This window comes from Bidens hawaiensis, unplaced genomic scaffold (assembly GCF_021521415.1).
Source record: "Bidens hawaiensis isolate Kalapana, Puna unplaced genomic scaffold, B.hawaiensis_p1.1 tig00029913_1, whole genome shotgun sequence".
Lineage (NCBI taxonomy): Eukaryota > Viridiplantae > Streptophyta > Magnoliopsida > Asterales > Asteraceae > Bidens > Bidens hawaiensis.
In genome coordinates, this window is record NW_027494973.1 from 103,875 (window position 1) to 121,492 (window position 17,618).

At 40.4% G+C, this 17,618-nt stretch overlaps 1 protein-coding gene across 1 annotated transcript; it reads left to right on the forward strand.

The window, feature by feature from the left end:
* The first annotated feature begins 2,698 nt into the window (after nucleotides 1-2,698).
* On the forward strand, nucleotides 2,699-12,711 carry LOC143579698 (uncharacterized). The gene is made up of 6 exons (XM_077062931.1): nucleotides 2,699-2,774; nucleotides 2,864-3,016; nucleotides 10,258-10,382; nucleotides 11,026-11,539; nucleotides 11,660-11,779; nucleotides 12,167-12,711. The coding sequence occupies exons 1-6, from the start codon at nucleotides 2,699-2,701 to the stop codon at nucleotides 12,709-12,711; spliced, it is 1,533 nt and encodes a 510-aa protein (XP_076919046.1).
* Nucleotides 12,712-17,618: the final 4,907 nt, after the last annotated feature.

Here is a 17,618-nt window from a genome sequence, read left to right on the forward strand (position 1 = left end):
CACCATTTTGGACCGTGGCTCACGGTCTGGACTGTGGGCCACGGTGGACTTCAGCCATACATCATTGTTTTCACGTTTTTGACTTCTTTCGCGTCTCCGATTCCTTAGGTTTCTTCGTCATACACCATAATAGCTCCGGAACCTCCTTTGTACCTACAAATTGCCGAAAACACCGTAGTCATCTAATTCCACCAAATAAACCAATTCAAAACATGATTATTACGGCTATAAATCAATTAAGGGTTGTCCCATGGACCACCCGTCAGTCCAACATAATCTCAGTCTATTATGATCATACTCCAGTCGTTATAGCTTTGTGCTTCTCGACATCTCAGTTATACTTGCTCATTTGGTTATTTTGTTATTCTTATATGACTTGTTGCAAATACATATTTTTATTTATACTTTGAACTGGTGTGTTGCTCACTCAACCTCATGTTGACAAAACTATATTATTTTCAACGCATATGCAGGTATTCGTTTGATGTGAAGTACAAGATCACTTAAGGATTTATGCTAGAAGAAAAAAACTTAATAAGATATATTGTTATTGATTAATATATGTACCCGTGTATTTGAATTTGTATGGATAATTGTTATTTGGAAATTTATTTAATATATATCGACACTTTTAATAATGCATGATAGTAACCTTGAGAGCTGTGATAATTAGTTCACGCCCCGGCATTTCCGCCGTAGGTTGGGGTGTGACATACACAACATCGTCCCACTCTTAGGAAAATCCCACATCAGCCGTTGACAAGAGAGATCCTTGGTTCATAAGTAAATGTCCTACCTCTTCAATCACCAACGCGTTTTGGGCTTAGTTTGCTGTGGAGCACATGAAATCTCCACGGTTAAGCGTGCTTATGTGGAAGTAGTAATAGAATGGGTGACCACCTAGGAAGTCTCTACCTGGGCAACCAAAAATAAAGCCGTGAGTTCCCGGATGGGCAACCCATCGAGGGCAAAGCGGACAATATTGGTGGTACGAGAGGCCGAGATGTTACATTATGTTCTCTAACGTGAATCCACGAAAGGTGATTCATGTGAGTAACATTTCTTGTCAAGTGAAGCCTAAGTTTATCCTAATTGCTCCAATATGCAAGAACATAAACACTAATGTTGTTCAAGATGCCTATTTAAGACGAAAGTCTAAAAGGCTGGTAACTTATTCTCAAGTTGCTGAACAACAAATGAATGCAGTTAAATTTAATGTTTCTCATGGAAACCAAAAGGTGCCCAAGATTGAGGCATGGGTTGTCTTTTTGAACTAATAATTTTCATTTGTGTGTACGGTACATCCACGACCATTTCTGGTGAAAACTGGATAATGGACAGCGGATGCTCTCATCATATTACTGGAAATCTCAACCTCTTACAAAATGTGAGAAATATTCAAGGAGGTTATGTGGCTTTTGCTGGGAATTCTGGGGGTATGATCACACAGGAAGGTGAAGTTTCGAATGGCCATATTACCTTTGAGAAGGTCAAGTATTGTGACAAGGTGGACCATAATTTATTGAGTGTGTCACAAATCTGTGACAAAAAGTATACCACGGTATTTACTGATAAAGAATGTCTGATTCTTCAACCGGCATATGTCATTCCCTAGGACATGGTTGTCATGCGATCACCTCGATCAAATGATATTTATGTTTTAAATATGAGCTCTAAAGTATCAACATCTATCGAAACATGTTTTGTCTCCAAAGTAACCGAGAAGGACTCCATTCTATGGCGTCGTAGAATGGTCACATTCATGTTCGTAAGATGAACTATCTAATGGCAAATGACTTAGTTGAAGGTGTGTCTTTGAAGAATTTTAAGTTATCCGACCACTGTGTTTCTTGAAAAAAGGAAAGCAGAAGAAAAAGTCGCATCCTACTAAGTTATTGAATTCCATTGATACACCCTTGTGATAGTGGATTTCACGATGGACTGTGGATTGTACTTGTTAGGACCGGATTTCACGACACAAATACTATACTCGGACAAGAACAATCATGAAACTCAAATATATGAAGACCTCTAGAATGTGGCAGGTGGAATCAACCCCAAACAGAAAGTTGCTAATTATAGTAAATGCATGAAGAACAAGCACACAAATAACTCAACAAATTACATTATAAATGATATTCAGAAAGGTAAAAGGAAAGCCTAGGGTTTCAGATGAAAAGTTGTCAGATTCGGCTATCAATATTACCTTAAACCCTAAACCCTAAACCAACCCCAGAACCCCCAAACCCTATAACCGAGAGCCATCGCACCACCGTAACAATTCTCTTCCTAAGCTACCCTCCGCCGCAACCTTTGCAACCCACATAACCTCGCCACCCACCTCCGTCACCTACTTGTTCAACCTCCGCCACTGCTACCAAAACAGACGAACTACAGACACCCACCTCACCAACATCTACCCTAACCATGATGGAGACACCGAAGACGAAAATAAATCATATTAGCTCACCGGAAATTCTTCACTGAAAAATCGCTTTTGTTGTCGAAGTGGTCGAAATGGTATTTGGTATGTGGGTAATGCTTGTTCAAGTCTCGATCAATCATTCCTCTAAACTATCGGAACATCAAATTGATGTTCTCGCTGGATAAGATTGACACTAGTGGTCGTAACCCTAATGTTTTGTCGGAATTGCGACGTTGTGTGCATTTGAATTAGTGTTATAAGTGGTGGGCGGCGATGAACAAGGGAATAAAGTTGATGGTGGCGGAGATTGGTGGTAGTGGTGAGATCCCGGTTGGTTATAAAATCATTGGTTTAATGATTATAACTATAAAAGAGATGGTCAAGTAGAAATGGTCTAGATTTTTGAATATGGAGATGGTGAATTTATTTTCTTGGGAGATAATATTACAAGAAGTTCAAGGATTAGAGATAAGGCTGTGTTCAATCTTTCGGGTGGTGGAGAGGATTGGGATGAGGATGAATCTGAAGATGAGGATGATGATGAAGAAGATAAAGATGAATATGGGATGGGGATGATAATGTTCCCATATTGTATTGTTGTTGATGATGATAAAGATCGATGATGATGATGAAAGATGAGTAGATTATTATTATTATTGACACTAGGGGGAAAATCATAATTTTTTCTTAACCGAAAACCCATAACTGAGCCGCAAACTCTTGCTTGAAGCGAGAACTCAATTCCGAGATCCTTTGCCACCGAGAACCAAATCTTTCCGAGAACTATGCTTAACCGAGAACTCAGTTTGACTTTACCAATACTTCAAAGCTTCGATAAACAAGGGATTTCGATTACTTTAAATTTTTGAAAAGATTTGAGCAAATTTATCTCAAAATTCCAACCGAAAATCCTAATAACATGATGAATATCAGTTCTTCGTGTTCTTCTGTTTCCAGTAGTCTTCAGTGATCAACTGATGTAAGGATGAAATAACACGCTTTAAGTGTTTATATTGTGTGTTTTATTTGTTTATATGTATCAAACACAAGTACTTTGATTGGTTTTATATTTACAGGTGATGGAGCTTAAAAGAGCTTAAAGGAGCGAATTTGGAGCATTCATGATGGAGTGGAAATGAAGGTAATGATATATGATATGATAAGATAGAGAATTGAAATACGAAGACGTGGCCGCAAAAGGGGAGGAAAACGGAGTTGAAATGAAGATTTTATGAAGAAAAACGGTGTTTTGGTACTGTAGCTGCCGTAAGGCAGTGACCAGAGGCCATAGGCTACGTCCAGGCCATAGGCTACGGCGGGGTCTGATGGAAAATCATTTTTTCTTATTTTTCTTCCATATTTAATCCAAATAAAACCCTAGGTCGAATATTATTCATACTCTAGCCACCAAGGACGACTTTGGAGCAATTCATCACCATACTAACACTTACCGATCACCATAATCCTCCATGCTTTCATACTTCCACTCCATAAACAAGCTTATCAAGATGAAGATGCAAGGCTAAACCATTTGTCACTTCCTCCTGGTGAACGGTTTATTTAGGTTAAATATTATACTTCGTTTTATTCATGTTTGGATTTGTTTTTTACATTGACAACGTTGTATAAACAATTTGATGTGTTGGGTTATTTAAACTATTTGCAGGTGTTAGTAATCCTTACTTTACAACTTGTTCGGTTGATGAAAAAACATGGCAGCTTGTTGGGTGACATAGAGTAGCTTGATTCATACTAGTAAATAAGGTAATTGAATTATAAAAGATCCGATGACAAAGATCTGTTTTTGATTACTTATTTAACCGACTTTCCAACACCATGTCTGGTGTCCAATTAATAAAACGAGTTTTATGTGAAACCTAGAACCTGAAACCTGGAAGAGGTTGCATTTTACTTAAATTGTTTTAAAATCAATCTTTCAATTTCTGCTTGACATCCTTCGCCCATCTTAGTTAGTTAAAATTAGATTAAATAATCAAACAAATTTTGTAACAATGACCACATGCTCCACTTGGATACGATACCCTACTTACTCTATCTATATAGTTTAATTAGATGTTTGAATGACTAAAACGACGGTCATCATCAACCAAGAAAAAACATCCCAAAACATCTATTTTAGCACTTTGAAAAATTAAAAAAATCGTTTCTTGAATTCGTTGATATCACAATCGAGCCTAGAATAGGTCTATCGGCTTTTATACCACTTGTAAGTCCCGAATCTGGATTATTACAACGCAATATCGAACAAACACATGATTGGGCGGAATCCAAACACGTGATGAATCAAGAAATAGATTAAAAGAACACAAACACAGGATTCAAAGCACATGTTTATTATAAACTTCGGGTACTTAATCCCACAATACAAAACCGATTACACTCTTAGAGAGAATAATATAAAAGTGTCTAACCTAACAAATGATAAAACCATAACTTATATAGGTTAGTACAAGCCACACAGGCCAAGCCCAATCTAAACCCAATACTCGTCAAGCCCACCAAAATCCATAGGGATTTCGGGTCATACTAAACAAAACTATAAATGTTGTGCAAAGCATAAACCACAAAATAAGTCCTAACAATGAACAAATTGAGAAAACTAAATTTTCGTACCGAATACATTCATGATACGTTTGAGGATCCTATAACTAAAGGTCTATCGCCCATAAGTAATATGAAAGCGCTTATAATCATGACAACTTTATTGATGACCATATACAACTACATATCATACAACGAAGGATTAACTGTTAATTTTTCCTCACCAGTTTTGATTTTGTATGTCTTTTAACATGTTTAGCCTGCATAACGACATATAGAGATATTACTGTACAAATCAAACGTTCTGAATGGCTTACTTGAAAATTTTGAGCATAACTACTTAGCTCTTAAATGAAGACTACATTATGATTAATTCAATGTCTCTATTTCTCTGTTCCATTTGAGTTTAAAGCTAAAATGAGTGTTAAAAGCCGATCATGTGTATCTAATACTCATAACAAATTATTACTCGGCCAAGTGGAGAATGTAAGAATTAATATATAATACATATTTATTTATACGGTCATCGTTATCATTTATATAATATGGATCAAAATAATTAAATTATACGTTATTGTATATTAGTTCAATAATTGTTGATGGACCATATTAACTTTAATAACCCTTTGGTGTATATAAAAAGCGATAAAAGATTAACATCATAATTATCATAAACACAATACCGATATCATGTTCCTCTCTATCTCTCTCTCTCTCTCTCTAAACCCTAACCTACATCCTTAAATATACATTATAACGGGAATTCGACCAAGTTAACAATAATGTCGTCTGAATCATACTCTGCTAATGTTGCTTCTCTATATAATGTAACAGGCTAATATGTTTAATATTTATCATATTTTTTTTATTATTTTCATGAAAAACTAATCAACAAATTTGTATTATCCATCTCACATATTTTTAAATTCGAGTAGTTTTAATCTCCCAGCTTTTATATATTTGAAGTTTTATGTGGTTTAAGTATTGCACAATAACTTTTATTTATTTCAAATTAATTTTTTTAGTTTCCAGTTTTTATAAACTTTGATATTCATGAAAATTTGTATATAATGAATCTATTCATGATAAAGTTAATTAATAAGCTATCTTTGAATGAAGTTAATTAACAAGCTTTGAAAATTTGAATCTATTAGACCGTCCGTAGTGGGGCGCTTTCTACCCTCAAAGCGCCCTAAAGCACCTGGGATTCTAGAACACTGCTCCCCGGGTGCTTTGGAAGGGAGGGGCGCACCCCACACAACGCCAGATGGGGGATGAGAGGACGAATATGATTGGCTTGTTTTATTTTTTTATTTTTAATATAAAATATAATAATACAATATTAATGAGAAAATAATTTGAATTAGCTTCATCCACTACATCCCTTTGTGGGCATTGTGCGACACGTGGTGCCACGTCAGCAAATGGGTTTTTTTTATTAAAAGGGGTGTAGTGGATGGAGCCTCATGGAGCCCCTATCAATCATTACCTCATCATTATTTTTTTCTTTTTTATTTAAATAATCCAAATAACATTTTATTATATAAAATAAATATATTGTACATTAAAATTGAAAAATAACTAGAAATTATCCGTCTTCGTCTTCTTCGCCGTCTTCGTCTCCATCGAGCTCGTCTTCACTTTCCTCGTTTCCATCGTCATCACCGCTTAATATGTTTTCACCTTCGCCTCGAACTAATTGAACCGACCAAACATGTTGAACCAAATCACTCGTAAGCGCATTATGTATTTCCGGTGAACGCATTTTGCACCCTCTCCCCGATAGTTACCTGAGGTTGTTGTTGTTGATCATTCCCCGGTATATAATGTTAACATATTGCTCTCTCGTCGTCTTCTAAAATCATGTTATGCAATATGATGCACGTATACATTGCATCTTTTTGCCAATGTCCATGCAAGACACAGATTTTTCACGTAATGCCAACGTTGGCGAAGAACCCCGAACACCTCTCGATGTCCTTTCGCGAAAACTCTTATACTTTCTTAAAATAGTTTCTCTTTTCATGCATCGGGTCTCTAAAGGTTTTGATAATAATTGAATATTCCGGATATATCCCATCTCTCAAATAGTATCCTTGTGGGTATAAGTTATCGTTAGCACAAAACGATGTGACTGCGGAGATGTAATCCTTTGACACTGGCGATGCCTCCAACACGTTTATGTCGTTGTTGGAACATGGGCTACCAAAGAAGGCCAACCAAACCCAAAGGTCGTATGAAACGACCGCTTGAATACTCACCGTTGGTACTTTCTAGCCACCACGTGTATATTGACCTCGCCATGCAATTGGATAATTACCCCCACTTCCGATGTATGCAATTTCTATATTCATGATCATGTTGAGTAACCCATGTTCCCCTTCATGCATCGAATAAATCCATTGTAGGTCGTGCCAAGTGGGTCTTCTAAGATAACGTTCACCGTATAGTTGTATTATGCCTATATTAGAACTAGTAAATAAAAATATAAAAAACAAGCGCAATATAATATTTTTAGAAGTTTAATAAACGCCATATAAAGTTTAGTAAATACATTGGCAAAAATACTCCAAGGTGTCTAGTGTCGTTTTTACCTTCATTTTTAAGTACTCGTCGTTGATGTCGGTCGTGGTTCCGTAGGCGAGCATGCGTAATGCTAACGTACACTTCTAGATAATGGTGAATCCTAACAGCCCTCGTGTGTTCCGTTTTTTGCTTTAGGTTATCATACTCGTGCTCCAAATCATTTGCAATCCGCAAAAATAAACATTTAGACATCCGGTCTTCGGGTTTTTGTATGTCGGCGAGTCAACAAAATAGTCGTCCATCAAACGCTTGTTGGCGCCCTCACGGTCATTCAAGATATCCTCTTCTCAAAACTGGTTGAGGAGGAGAAGAAGAATAAATATATTTAATATACTTTGTCTCAAGCGTAACTGCACTTGTAATCCCCGCCTCCTCCGCCTTCTCTTTAGCTGTGTGCTCGTTATTTTGCAAGTGTCGATCGATGATGTCGAACGAGGAGGGAGAATCCATTTTACTAGTGTTTTGAGTAGAAAGTTTCTACAAAGAGTTTAAAAATGTGAGTAATTTGTAAATATTGTCTTAGAAAGTTTAGATGTTTGGTTATATATAACGGTGGCAAACCCAACCCAAATGGATTGTTTTGGGTCAAGATGGATAAACTTTAAAAGTAAAATGGGTTAGGATTGATCATAAAAATTCTTCAAATGGGTCAGGATGGGTTGGAAATATACAAGTGAGTTTTCTTTATAGGTTAAAATTGGTCAAAACAAAATATCCAAGTTATCCAAAAATTTATATAATTCAAAATACCCAAACTATCACGTGCAAAACAAAACTCATCCGAAACCCAAAAAATGATCAAAACGAAACAAAAACCCCGAACTGACTAAAACGAAACAAAAACGAAACTGAACCGAAATAGAAAAACGACCAAAACGAAACAAAAAAAACGGGAATGAAACCGAAAAACTGACCAAAACGAAACAAAAAAGTGAAATGCAACCGAAAATCTAACCAAAACTAAACAAAAACACCGAATCGACCAAATCGAAACAAAACTTAACCAAATAGAAAAACGACCAAAACAAAACAAAAAAACCGAAAAGTTGACCAAAAAAAAACAAAAAAAAAACGAAATGCAACTGAAAAGCGGACCAAAACAAAACAAAAACACCGAACCGACCAAAACGAAACTAAAACACCGAATCGACCGAAACAAAACAAAAAAACCAAAACGAAACTGAACCGAAATAGAAAAACGACCAAAACGAAACAAAAAAAACGAAATGCAGCTGAAATCTGACCAAAACAAAACAAAAACACTGAACCGACCAAAGCGAAACAAAAAAACCGAAACGGAACTGAACCGAAATAGAAAAACGACCGAAACGAAACAAAAAAACCGAATTGAAACTGAAAAACTAACCAAAAGGATACATAAAAAAACTAATTGCAATTTAAAAACCGGACCAAAACGAATCAAAAACACCGAACCGACCAAACGAAACAAAAAAAACTAAAACGAAACTAAACCGAAATAGAAAAACGACCAAAACGATACAAAAAAACCAATATGAAACCGAAAAACTGACCAAAACGAAACAAAAAAAAAGCAAAGTGCAGTCAAAAAGCTTACCAAAACGAAACAAAAAAACTGAAACGTAGCCGACCAAAATAAAACAAATGTTACGAAACGAAACAAAAAAAACGAAATGTAACCGAAAAAACTGACTAAAACAAAACAACACTGAAACCGAAAAAACTGAGAAATCGAAACCGAAATCATTGAAACCGAGCAGATACCGAAACCGACCGAAATGAAAAAAAACAAAACCGAACCGAAAAAAACCCCGAAAAACGCGAACCTGAACCGGTACGAAAAGTTTTTTTTTATTTTATGAACGAGGATAATGAGGAAAACATTTTAGTTATTTTACAATTTGCGTTTTTTATTTATATTTTGAGTTATTTTTTTTTAATTTATTTTGAATATTTTTTTGAGGGGTTTTTAAAACCCTTTGTATGCCAACCTTCACTTGGGTCAAGATGTGTTAGTTTTACCCATCTTGACCCATATCCATCCTAACCCTCTATTTTAAAAATCCATCCTGAACCCATATCCATCCTAACCCTTTATTTTAAAAATCCATCCTGACCCATATCCATCCTGTCCCATCACCCAAATCCAACCCAACTAACTCCTATTGCCACCTCTAGTTATATATATAGGAAAATAATTGAATTTTTTTTAATGAGCCGTTGTTCAACGGCTATATTTGACCATGGGTGGAATTCAAGGCATAAATCAGCGTTGGGGAGCACTCCCCACCCCTCTCCAAAGCGCCCAAGACGCACCGGGGCTGTGTTCCCGGGCGCTTTGGAGAGGGAAAGCGCCCCACTACAACTAGTCTTAGTCAAAAAACTCATTTGTTGACGTTACGTCACATGTCGCACAATGTCCTCAAAAGAACTTCATACACTACAAATGTTCTTATTGTCCACGTTTGTGTTGATGGTTTGCCTTTTGTCAGATTCTTAAAAGAATAGTTCTTTATGGACATGCGTTGAGTACACTTCACGCCTATAAATTCAGGTCTGAGTTAATGAGACCTCCGTTCATCAGAAAGCATACCCACAGGTACTTTCAAATTGAATAATTAGATGTTCCCGTGATTCTTTTCTCGTTATATTGGTTAGTGATTCTTTTCTCGTTATATTGGTTACTAATCTTTATGACATTGCAGCCAAAAGGATGAGCAACCCAAGTACAAGCTCTGGTCCTGCAGTTCCATTCATTCCGGAGACCCATAGTATTTCGATTCTTCCAGCGCCGCCGCCACCACCGAAACTACCAGATCCGAAACGACCTGTTTTTGATCTAGTCGTTGGTAATTTCTTAACTGGTTTTTATATTGATATATCCTTTAGTGCCGGCTCTGAGAAAGCAAAAAAAAATTTGGGTCGAAGGCGAAATTTTTTTTGGGCCTTAATTAAAAATGAGTATTTTGTTGGTTTAAACAATTAAACTTTTATATATGTTTACTTGGTTATAATTTGGGTTGTGTAAAAATCTTTTGTATAAAAATATGATTAAATACTTCTCAAATGAGACTTTAACCCATAACTTTTTGGTTGAGATTAATACCCCTTTGCCACTAGATGAAGCTAGTGGTTATGTAATTAGGTTTAAACATTAAATATACATATTGTTTTTAATAGAAATAAATATATTTAAATATACATATTGTTTTTAATAGAAATAAATATATTTAAAAAAAAATTCGGGCTTAACGGGGTGTCGGGCCTGTGGCCGTCGACCACCCCGCCACCCCTATGGGCCGGCCTGCTCTGGGTATCTAATCGTGTAAGATGTTCAAAGACGATGTTACAATAACAGAATATGTGAAGTAACTTTGGAGCGGGATTGAATTTAAGCGCTCACTAAATATAATATAGGGTGTTTAATAATATATAGTTAAAAACCCAAAATGAGGCGAGCTGTGTTTGACTAGATTGTTTATATTGAAGGAAGTAGTAGAGAAGAGTACATCAATGTTGGTATTCCACTTTATGAAGCAGCACTCAAAGGAGATTGGAAGGCTGTTGAACCCATTCTTAAAAACCGGCCAGATTTGGTAGGTTATGCTATTACAGAAAACCATGAAACAGTGCTTCACATTGCTGCATCAGCAAAAAGCGCCAAGGCTGTGGAGTTTGTGAAAAATCTAGTAGATTTTATGGGAAAAGATGATCTGGAGTTACAAAATAAAAGTGGCGATACTGCCCTCAATTCAGCAGCTCAAGCGGGAAATTTAGAAATAGCAATGGCGATGGTTGAAAAGAATCCAGGATTGCTTGAGATCCCTAATAACAGAGGACTGATGCCGCTTTATTTGGCAGCGTTGTTTGCAAAACCTGAGATGGTGAGGTATTTGTATGGTATATCTAAAAAAATGAGCGGTGATTTTTGGACAGATCGCAATCGGGGTTGGGTCCTACAAAAGTGTGTTGACGTTGAAATCTTTGGTACGTAATTCTTAGAAGTTGGAATATCTTCTAGCACTGTTTTTTGTCCATTTAATCTTACGCATCAACCTAGTTATGAAATTTCTCTCATATAACGACCAGAAATTAATTCTTCTGTAGATGTTGCTATAAAAATAGTTAATGATATCCCCATATTACTAAATAGCAAGGCGTTACTACACGATCTTCTATCATCCTTGGCTCATAACACTGATGCATTTGAAGAAAAAAAAAACAAATGTTGACTCCAAAATCTTCACGTCATGTAAGTTTGTGCCCCTTACTGCATTTTATTTGCTTCATTACACTTTCAACGCATAAACATCATGTTGTATATATACACATGCTTGTGATTTGTCTGCCTATATCTATTTACTTCGGTAAACACCTTTTTTTTTCAATTCTATGAACATTATGAATCTTTTACATGTTAAAGAGATTACGAAAACTATATTTATCACAATGGTAGCATACAACCAAAGAATAAGCGGAAAGTGGTTAGTTTTATATATGGATGACTGGGGCTTCAGTTGTCCCTTTCAAGTGTATAGTTTCAAATCTCAATTTTTCTCAGGGTATATAATACTGTAGTGTTCTTGGTGGATTTGTTTTTCTTTTTTTTGGCAGCGTTTCAGGTGAACGTAGGGCCTTTTGAAAAAGTAAGTGAAGCCAGACAATTATTAAAAATAATATGGGGAAAAATTGCAAAAAGGCCTAAAAGGGATATTGATGACATAATTCGAGGGGAAAGTGCAAAGGTTAAAAAGAAAAATAAAGAAAAAGAAGGTGAAGTTATGGAAAAAGGGGACACAAGTCCTACAAGAGAGATTGAAAAGGAAAAGGATGTAAAAAAGGACAATTCAGTGAAAAGCTACCCTTCCCGATTACTTTTTGTTGCTGCTAAAATGGGCAACGCAAGTTTTCTAACTGAGCTCATTCGCTTATATCCTGATGTGGTATGGCAACAAGACGACAAAGGACAAACAATATTTCACTTAGCAATCAAACAACGTAACGTAGAAATCTATAAGGTTATATATGAGATTGGTGCAATGAAAGATTTAATAATTTTTGTTACTGACAACGATGGCAATAACATATTGCATATGACTGGAAAGGGTGCCAAGCGAAAACTATTTCAAAATGTATCTGGGGTTGCTTTTCAAATGTGAATAAACACTAATCGACCCCGGGCAGATTATGGATAATCTGGGGGTTAAATAGATGTTTCCCACGAGGGTTAGTTCCGGCAAAGATGGTTGTTCTTCTGATGACCTGCAAAACAGACACCGTGAGCTCGTCACTGAGAAGGGGGGGGTACCTCCTTGTGACCACCCTCCGGCGTGAGAATCAGAATAGATTGCTCTTGAATATAAGTGTATATTAAGAGAAATGACTAGAGCAGATATCAGATAATATATGAAGATATAAGATGATGATACCGTTCCAAGGTGTTGGAGTATTTATAGCCGAAGGTAGGTTTCCAAGCATGTACAGCCGGCTGAATAGTATTCCTGTTCTGCCAACTGTGGGCTACGCACGTGCCATGCTGGTGGTTGGTGGGTAGGCAGCGGCTGATAGTGACCAGGCCGGCTGTGTACTATTCCTGTTCCACCAACTGCAGGCTATGCACGTCCTCCGACAGGTTGGTGAGTAGGCAGCGGCTGATAGTGACATACAGTACAAGAGCGTGCTGCTCGTCATACTGTTGTCAGTGAGCTGTCGTATCTTTGGTCAGATCTTTTGTCCATACCTCGTCAGGTACAGTACAAAAGATCCTCCAGTATCGTACGGACTGGCTCATTTGTGCGGGAGTGTTCCCGGCTTGCTCACTCCTTCTTCAGGTGACATTACTGAATTATTTAAGAGTTAAGTGCCTTGTGCGTGTAGCCTTGCTGCGCGGGTAGCCTTCCCTGATGGCTAGTATCCGTTACTGCGGGAACAGGCGGAGTACGTAGACCATTGGGAGGCTTTTCCTGCGGGAACAGCTTGCGTACTGCGCGTAAGGACGTCACGTCTCTGAGCATGGTGGGTCCTGCGGATCCAGTTGGTTTCTGCGCAGACGTCTCTTCAAGGTGAGTCTTGCGAGTTTAGCCTTTGCGCAGACGTCCCTGTTGAAGGTGAGTCTTGCGGGTTCAACTGCGCTCTGCTGGGACCTACCTCTTCAAGTCCCCCCAGTCCAATGTTCTTCTCATGAATTGTTAATAAGTGAGGTGAACTTTTGGACTTAAGCAAAGGGTTTTGAAAAGGGTTTAGTTTTAAGGTTTTCCATGGGGATTCTTCCCGCGGAAGTCCTAATGTCACGTACAGAAATTCCCGACTTTTCTGCTTGATCTTTGGGTATGATGCGGGTAGGTCTGTAACCTCCTCGCAAGTCAGGAGCGTTGAGTTCCACTTGTATAGATTCTCCCTGAGGTTTTGGTAGTTTTGAACATAGTGATCAATTATGTTAAAACAACCAATTCCATCTTGGAGCTTCAAACAATCTAGTTCTCGACGTTCCCGCTATGCGGGGATGTTATTCCCGTTTCCGCAAGCATGGCCCAGAAGATCCTTCTTGGTTTCAATTCCCTGCGGAGTGCTAGGTATGTGAAGGGTTTCGCCTTGACACTGTACCCGCACTCGTCTTATAGTTACTTTACTTCCAAGGTATTCCTGGCTTCAATTCCCTGCGGGTGCTAAGTATGTGAAGGGCTTTGCCTTGACACTGTACCCGCACCCGTCTTATAGTTACTTGGTCGCCGAGGTATTCTTGGCTTCAATTCCCTGCAGGTGCTAAGTATGTGAAGGGTTTTGCCTTAACACTGTACTCGCACCTGTCTTATAGTTACTTGGTTGCCAAGGTAAGGGGTATAGTCCCGCTTACTTTTGAATCTTTTTGAATCTTTTTGAAATTCGAAGAGTTGGTGAAAGGATAAGAACAGTCCAAACTGTTGAAACGCCGTCCGACGGTTTCTTCTGACATTGTCAGGACGTGCAGGAAGTTATGACGACGTGACAGTATATGGTCATTCCAGACGCTTTTTCAGGCGCGTGGGCGCGAGTTTTCGGGCGCGTGGCCGCGAAGTTTACGGCACGCGTCCTGTCAACAGCTGTTGCCAGCTTGCTTTTTCCACGTATCATAGTTTCATTGCACCAACGTTTTCCTCTCTCTTCCGCATTAAATTCATCGCATTCATTGCGATGAGTATATAAAGGGAGGAGATGTTGCATCTCAACTCACAGTTTCACCTCTCTTCTTCTTCTAAACGATTTCCGGCGAATACTCTAACTTTTCTGTCGAGCATTCTCCTGAAATCGTTCTTGTTTACATCCCAAACATGTCTTCTCATGATCCTGAGGTTACTGTCGAGGAGTCCGATGTATACCTCGAGAATCCGTCGTCCACGTCGGACAAGGATAACAAGAGTACTGCTGGCGAGTGCCAGTGTGCTCTTCCGGTCGACCTCTATCAGTACGTCGTCAGGAAGTTCATGCTCGAGCCTTTCGAGCCTGAGTTTCCTGCACCTCATCAGACGGTGTACGATGCCCCCCAGGGCAAGATAGGGGTGTACGCTGCATTCTTCGTCTATGGGAATCTCAGGTTCCCATTGACGAAGTTTGTATACCGTGTTCTGGAGAGACACGATGTGCATCTGACTGAGGTACACCCAATGGCGATCGCCAAGATCCGCTATTTCGAGTGGGTGTGTCTCATTCTGGGTGTGGAGCCCCATGTTGACCGCCTGATGACCTTCTATTCCTGGAGGTGCGTCCAGGGGTGGTATACCTTGGTCAATCGGATCAAGGGTTTGAAGATCTGCGCTACCGAGCGCAGTCTTCGATCTTGGAAGCGGGAGTTCTTCTATATCTCCGCTCGCGTCGTCCCCATAGCGATGACGTTCAAGAACGGGAGAGCTCTCCCGAACCTTCACGCCTCCAACTACCAGGAGGCGGAATGGTTCTCCAAGGTTTCCCGGATCCAGTCTCCGGTTTACCGCTTTGCGGAGTCCGGGATGGTGATGCTCGGGATGAGCCGGGTGTGGAAGGAGGTGTCACAGATTCCCATCGTCCTCGAATACGGTTTGAACTCTGTCCCTTACGGTATGCTTCATATTATCCGTTAATTTAGGGTTTTTGTTCTAACCGTTTTTTCTTTTTGTTTTCAGAGGGAAACGACTTGCAGTCTCTCCTGCAGCCGCGGGAGAGTGATGGTCCTGCTCGGATGGGTAGTCGTGCTCTAGATGAGAATGAGTTGCCCATCCTTGAGCAAACGGCGGATCGGTTCGTGGAGGTCTACCCGCCGGGCCACCCGATTCTAAGCGCCACGCGGCCAGGTAAGGAGTTGTTTAACCCTCGACCTGTCAATGCTCAAACCTCTGCTGGAATTCCTCTAATCTTGTCATCTTCTGATGAGGAATCCGCAGATGGTCCATTCTTCGTGAGGAAGAAGAAGGCTGCTGGCGGGAAGGGGAAGGCGAAGGTTGCCTCCACTGCCGATCCGGTGAATCGGTCTGACTCGGAGGTGGCGGGGAACCATGGTGGTGTTGAGATCACTGCTCCGGAGGTTGAGACGGTTGTCACCTCCGGGCAGCCCAGTACAGCGACGGTGACCGGCGTAAAGAGGCCGGTTCCATCGGGTTCGTCCCCGCCTGTTCGTACCTTCAAGCTCAAGAGGACTCGTAAGTACAAACTTCCTTTACTTTTAACTTCATATCTTTCCGCCATTATACTTATATATCTTGTCTTCGTGTAGGCGTGGATGCTACCGCATTCCAGGGTGGAGCGGGGAGGAGCACCTCCGGACCCATGATGGTAGGTTTAGTCAACCTACCTAAGGCGATGACCCAGGCGGCTGGGCCTGCTTCAGTTGGTTCAGTTGCTCACTCGGTTGAGGCAACTGCTCCAACTGTGACGACGTCTCCGCCGGTTGTCAGTGCCATATTCACTGATTCTTTCACTGAGCCGGCGGTGAGTTTTTTTGTGGTCTCTTCCGCAGCAACGACCGCGGTTGTGAGTTCACCTCCGGCGAGTTCACCTCCGTTGGTCTCTACCACGGCGGCCTCCGCCATGCCTCCTCCGGCGCCGGCGACTACGGCCGGTCCTTCAGGTATGTCCGGGGTTGCGGCGTCTAGCCAATCTCTGCCTCCTTCCCATCTGCCTGACCTCTTGGATGGATATCCGTTAGGTTCGGGTGATGGGTTTGGCGGCTACAGGCCTGTCGTCGACCCTACAGGTGCGTAGGGTTATTTTGGCCTGATATGTTTTTTTTTTTTTATCATCTTTTCCTAACTGCTTTTTGTTTTTGCAGTGTCGGATTCGAATGAGGTGTTTGTTCCGCGGTGGAACATCCGCCGGGGAACCACCCTTCGGACGGCTGTGGACTGCGTCGAGTGGGCGCGCCACGCCGCCCCCAGTGGTGCACTGGGAGAAGCTATGTCAAGCTACCAGGAGGGTAGGTTGACAAACGAGCTTCGAATTCTCCTTGCCCGGATGCAGCCGCGCGTCGAGCTGCTTTGTCGTGAAAACGACAAGTTAAAAGCAGCTCGTATCCAAGAAGTAGCTCAGGCGCGGGCTGTCCGGGAGGAGAACAAGAGGCTCTCCGCCGTTGCTGCGGAGAAGGAGAAGGCCTTCAAGGCCCTTGAGGTTGAAGTTCAGGCCCGTCTCGAGGCCCGTTCCAAGGCTGCCCAAGCTGTTAACGAACAGCTTCGGTTAGCTAAGGAAACCGCTCGGAACGCAACTGAGAGGGCCATCAGGGCTGAAGCTGTTGCTGAGCCTCTACGCACCGAGAATGAGGAGCTCAAAGCCAAATTAGAGAGGCTCCAGCAGGCTCATGACGCCTTGGCCATGGAAGACGCCAAGAAGCTTCAAGAAATCTTGGACCAGAGGGGTATGCTTGACCATACTGAGCGTAAGCTAAAGGGCGTTGAAGAGGCTGCTGCTAAGGAAGTGTTGCTTGCCAACCTTAACAAAAGTGAAGCCGAACGCGCCCGTAACCAAGCTCAAGCTGCCCTCCAGGAGGCTCTGGTTACCAAGGAATGGCTTTTACGAGAAGCGTTGTCGCAGGTAAGCTTAGCTTCATAATGTCTTCACGCTTTTC

Coding starts and splice junctions, on each gene's coding strand:
- LOC143579698 (XM_077062931.1), top strand. CDS start 2,699: ATGAACAAGGGAATAAAGTTGATGGTGGCGGAGATTGGTGGTAGTGGT. Junction 3,017..10,257: donor GATGATAATGTTCCCATATT/GTATTGTTGTTG, acceptor ATGACATTGCAG/CCAAAAGGATGAGCAACCCA. Junction 10,383..11,025: donor TACCAGATCCGAAACGACCT/GTTTTTGATCTA, acceptor GTGTTTGACTAG/ATTGTTTATATTGAAGGAAG.